Genomic DNA, 5,289 nt, shown 5'->3' with positions numbered 1-5,289 from the left:
TTCATGGTTGTAAATGTGATGAACATTGCCTTTGCTAATTAACCCTGGAAGAACCAACTTTTCAAAGCGTGTAGGTTACATATTACAGCAGCACAAAATGAAGATCTTAACGTTGTATGATTTTTAAATTTCATTACTAAGGACAGTTCAGGGTAAAATAAATGTAGGTAAGGTTTAATCGTTGCTGGCTAACCTGCTCTCTGTCTGGCTTGAAAGAGTCAAAACACTGTTGAGCCAAGGATATCCAGCCCAGGTCAGATCTGAGGTCAACATGGCTGGGGCTCTATTGCGCTCAGATTGGCTTCTAGTACCAACAGCATTCTGCTGATTGGATGTTCACAATACCATCAAAACTGAAATGTTACATGAGCAACACAGACCTTCACTGTGATCGGCTTCTAGTACCAACAGCAGTGAGTCTATTTAAGGTTTGCCTCACCATCACAACAGTCATCGTTGGTTAAGATAGTCAGCAACCTGCTGTTGGAACTGAGATATCACTGTTCAATCTAAACAAATATTGTGGTGTTGGTGAATAAGAACATAAATGGACTTCACTCCCATGTCTTGCAGATGCTCATTACCAAAGTATCCTCCATCAGCCAGTGGTTAGAAAGTGCAGTTTGGCTAAAGATGATGTTGAATGAGTGTGATTAACCAGGGGGTTTAGTTGTCTGGTAAGCCGTGGCCTAGTAGAGGAGTTTTGCTATAGATGACCACCAATCCTGTGAAGCGCTGAGTGGCAGTTCTTTTAAATAAAATGATTTTAATGATCTGATAATGCACTTTTTAAGCATGCAGTTTACTTTAAACCTGTTAATATACCACAATAGTTAGTCTATGTATAATAATTCAGCTGTAAATCATTACGTTTGCCTTAAATTTGGGTAAAACACACAAAAGGACAGGTGTGGCTAGGGCGTGGGTGTAGCAAACTCAAAATAAGGATGTTGTGCTGGGTATTATAAAAACAATGCAATCCATATGCATCCCCAAAAAATATGCAAAATAGATCCCAGAGCAAATAAATTAATGATGAGCAGAATCAAGCTTGTGCAAGAAACTCATCCAGCTTTGCAGTTATCCGACCCTCCAGGAACTCCAACCCTGGTTTAAAGTAAGATTGGCAAACAAACTTTATCTCTTCCAGTTCCATATGGAACTAACCCTTTATCTACCTGCTGGTGTCCAGTAGTCAGTAATGGTGTTCTGTGTTCTCCTGATGGGTTGATATCACAGTGTAAAGGACAGGTGTTCTGATTCCAGGTGCATCTGATGGTTTCCTAATGGAATCTAATGGTGTCCTACGGGAAGCTGGTTGGTCTCCAATGGTAACCATAAGAAAGCAAAATCAGCAGGTTTTAATCCTAATGGTCTTTCTTCAGCAGGGGAGGTATAGTGTGACGTAATTCAAAGTGTTGGGCGATTTGGCGTTTTTAGAATTTCTGTAGAGCCTGAGTTCAGGAGGCGGGGTTTGTCTGAATACAGGTGGGATTTTTAAAAAAAATGCACCGCCAGGCTCTGTGATCGTGTTGTTGACCATGTGAAGCGCTGGTGGCGCTAATTCCACAACTAATGTTCTCCAAGCCCAGTAAAACGGAGAAGCAGAAGCTCCGCCGTGGTCAGCAGGTCCACGCCTCCGCGCTGCCACAGTGTTGTTGGAGGAGCCGAACAGGAGCTGCTCTCATCGAGGTAGAACCTGATTAACCCTTTATCACAGTGTTCACAGTGGACAGCCTTAAGCAGCCAGTGTCCAGACTGATCTGCTGGCTGTCTGTGTTTGAAAATAATAGTTGAATTTGGCAAATGAAGATGGTTTTCTTTGTGCTTTACGTGAAAAACCCGTTATTATTTGTCAAGGTGATCATGATCATAATCAGTGCTCTGGTGGTTGATATTTTACCCTGCAGATCAGTGATGAGCAGGACACAGTTCAAAGTGAAATGGTGCTTTAAAGCATGTGACACCCAGCTGTACCACACTTTCTGCTGGGCAGTAAACACACATCTGTACTTGCACTTCAGTGTGTCGGCAAACCAAGACCAGTGTGCAATGTCTTTCTTTTTTATAATGTATTGACAGTTAACAAAAAAAAATATTTTATTGGTGGGACTGTCAAGATGAAAATGCTCTACACTTTGCGTTCCATATTTCAAACTCAATTCTGAGAAAGATGGTGTTTGAAATGCTAATAAAATAGGTAAATTCTTTTTGATTTGTATAAAATGGAAACAGAACCACAATGTTTTGTTTTATCCTATGACTTTACTGAATTTTTGGTAAATATATGCTCGTTCCAAATTTGATGCCTTCATCACATTCCCAAAAGCTCAGTACAGGACCATGTTTACCCCTGTGGCACATCGCCTGTCCTTTAAACAACACATAATAAGTGTTTAGAAAGTGAAGACAGAAACTAATCCAGTTTTTGAAGTGAAATTTACCCTGCACGGCTCCTTCGTTGTGTTTTGCACACGTTTAAATGAAAGGCCGTTCTGGACTGCAGGTAGGTCAGGTATGGTTACGTGTAGAATGTTGTCATGTTGAAATAAGCCTCGATGTCCCTGTTAAAAGATGCCATCCAGAAGGCAGAATATGTTGTTCGATAGTGTTCAGCATTAATGGTGCCTGAACTGGCAGACACTGGATAATAAACCTTTAACCCGGGAACAATCTACATGGTCTTTTTCTTGTTTGGCCTGGAGAACATGACATCCATTGTTTTCATAAACAATTTGAAAGTGCATATATTCACTGAGCATCAGTCCGTTTCAGATGAGTTTGGACTTGACAGGGTTTCTGGTTGGTGTTGATGCAGGCCTTCTACTGTGCACAGTGCAGTCTTAACCTGCATTTGTAGATAAAGCGGTGGATGGTGTTCATTGACAACGGAACCCATACGGTGATATCCATCACAGAAACATGCTGGTTTTTAATGCAGTGCTATCTGAGGGATCAGAGGTCATGGGCATTCATTCATCCATCCATCCATCCTCCAAGCCGCTTCTCCGTCAGGGTCGCGAGGGGGTGCTGGAGCCCATCCCAGCGGTCATCGTGCGGAAGGCAGGATACACCCTGGACAGGTCGCCAGTCCATCGCAGGGCAGACAGACAGTCACAGACAGTCACTCACCCCGGTCACCCGGCCAGGGAACCGAACACAGGCCTCCTCGCTGTGAGGCGACAGCGCTACCCACCACGCCACCGTGCTGCCCTCATGGGTATTCAGTTGTGGTGCCCTTTACACACAGAGATTTCTCTGTATTCTCTCGATAGTTTGATGATTATGCACTGTAGAGGACAAAATAACCAGAATCCTTGTTTTCATTCACTGAGGGATGTTACTTTTAAACTGTTGGATTTTTTGCTGATGTATTTTTAGTAAAATGACGAGTCTCATCAAGCAAGTTTGCATCACCTGCTTAAGGTGTTTTTTGAACATTTTACAATGTCCTTAGTATTAAGTTGCTCCTGTCCTAACTTTTTGGGATGTGTTGCATCAACTTTGTAACGGGCATATATTTACATAAAAACAGGTTTTTAAGGTAGAACATTTCACATCTTGTCTTTGTGTGGTTTTCGTTTAAATACAGGTCAAAGTAGATTTATAAAATCTGCGTTTCACATACAGTTCCAACTTTTTTGGAACTGGGTTTGGATGCAAACTCAAACTAAAAGTACAGATACCATTTCAAGTCAAATATCATTGATTATGTGAAGGACTTTTACTATTTGTGCTAGGTTTCAACCAGGTAAACAATGTTTCTGATGACTTATGCGTATCAAACTCCGTATTCAGCTCGTGGTGCTCTGTCTACAGTGGCAAACGGGAATTGACACACCCCCTCTTTGAAACCTGAGTAATGTTTAAGTGACATAACCATCTTCGTTTCCAGTGATCATGTGTTCAGTGTTATTTTGAGTGATGCTCCAAATCTCTGTTTTGAAATATCAAAGTAGTATTCAAAATATTGAGCAAGCCATTCCTTCTGTAGACAAATCCATTATTGATCCGTTGAAAATGTGTGCGTAAGAGCATACGTGGCTTTAATGAGTCAGAAACCTGAGTATACTAATGGATTCAGATGTTTCAGTAGGCATATTAAAACAATAACCAAATCAGTGAATGAGACCAATATTGTTTAGAAGAAGCTGATGGCAGCAAAAAAATGCATCAGAGTTCGCATGACAAGATTATCTTGGTTGCTATAAGGTGATTCGAGAGGGTACATTAACCTGGTAGGTAACATTAGCACATTATGTGTTTAGGGTGATGATTTTCTCTGTCCAGTCAGCAGTCTGCAGTTTTTACCATGTCAGCCTCAGGTATTAGCTCAGCTCGCTTAGAACCTTGACATAGATAATAAAAAAGGTACTAGGTTTGCTGAATGGACAACTAAAAAAAGGAAAGTAGAGTCAAACTGACTTGAGTCGGTACCAAGAGGTGGAAAAACAGCTCAAGACATCTACACTGGCTGCCAGTTAGGTATAGAACTGCCTTTAAACTTGTTAAACTTGACCTGAACTCTCAGGACAAACAGCCTCGAGTCTACAAAAAAGCAAATTCTTTAGCTTATTGCCCAAACCAGGATGCCGTCGTAGTGTAGGAATCTCCACAACAGTGAGGAACCACTGAGTAATTGTCTTTGCGTTTTCTTCTCCAGAAATGAATGCTGTCCTTTTCTAAGCCTTCTCCAGAAGCTCCACTACTTGGCAAATGTCGTCTGGTAGTCTTCACATCAATGCAGCTCCTAGGAGAAGGCAAAACACTACAGCTGAGGAAAGATCTCGCAACTGCTCTGAGTGTGGGAAGAATTTTAGAAATGGACGTTCCCTCAAAATACACCAGCGCATCCACACAGGAGAGAAACCATATGTCTGTTCAGACTGTGGGAAGAGTTTTACTCAACAGAGCAGTCTCCAAGCACACCAGCGCATCCACACAGGAGAAAAACCGTATCACTGCTTAGAGTGTGGGAAGAGCTTTAAAGACGGAAGTACCCTCAGAACACACCAGCGCATTCATACTGGAGAGAAACCGTATCACTGCTCAAACTGTGAGAAGAGTTTTACTGCCCAAAGTAGTCTGCAATCCCACCAGCGCATCCACACAGGAGAGAAACCCTATCACTGCGTAGACTGTGGGAAGAGTTTTAAAGATGCAGGCACCCTGAAAACACACCAGCGCATTCACACCGGGCAGAAACCGTATCGCTGCTCTGACTGCGGGAAGAGATTTACCGCACAAAGTACTTTCCAAAAACACCAGCGCATCCACACAGGAGAGAAA

The 5,289-nt window shown here is 42.2% G+C and overlaps 1 protein-coding gene across 1 annotated transcript in view; it reads left to right on the top strand.

Annotated features, from left to right (window-relative positions):
- Positions 1-1,564: 1,564 nt before the first annotated feature.
- LOC108412658 (zinc finger protein 850-like) overlaps positions 1,565-5,289 on the top strand; it is a 17,481-nt gene continuing 13,756 nt past the window's right edge. Inside the window, exons 1-2 of the mRNA XM_037539002.1 lie at positions 1,565-1,692; positions 4,664-5,289. The exon at positions 4,664-5,289 is cut by the window's right edge and continues 268 nt beyond it. Coding sequence (XP_037394899.1) covers positions 4,717-5,289 — 573 coding nt within the window. The 5' untranslated portion in view covers positions 1,565-1,692; positions 4,664-4,716. The remainder of the gene's footprint in view (positions 1,693-4,663) is intronic.

This window comes from Pygocentrus nattereri, chromosome 6 (genome assembly GCF_015220715.1).
Source record: "Pygocentrus nattereri isolate fPygNat1 chromosome 6, fPygNat1.pri, whole genome shotgun sequence".
In the NCBI taxonomy this organism is placed as follows: Eukaryota; Metazoa; Chordata; class Actinopteri; order Characiformes; family Serrasalmidae; genus Pygocentrus; species Pygocentrus nattereri.
This window is presented reverse-complemented; position numbering and strand designations above follow the sequence as displayed.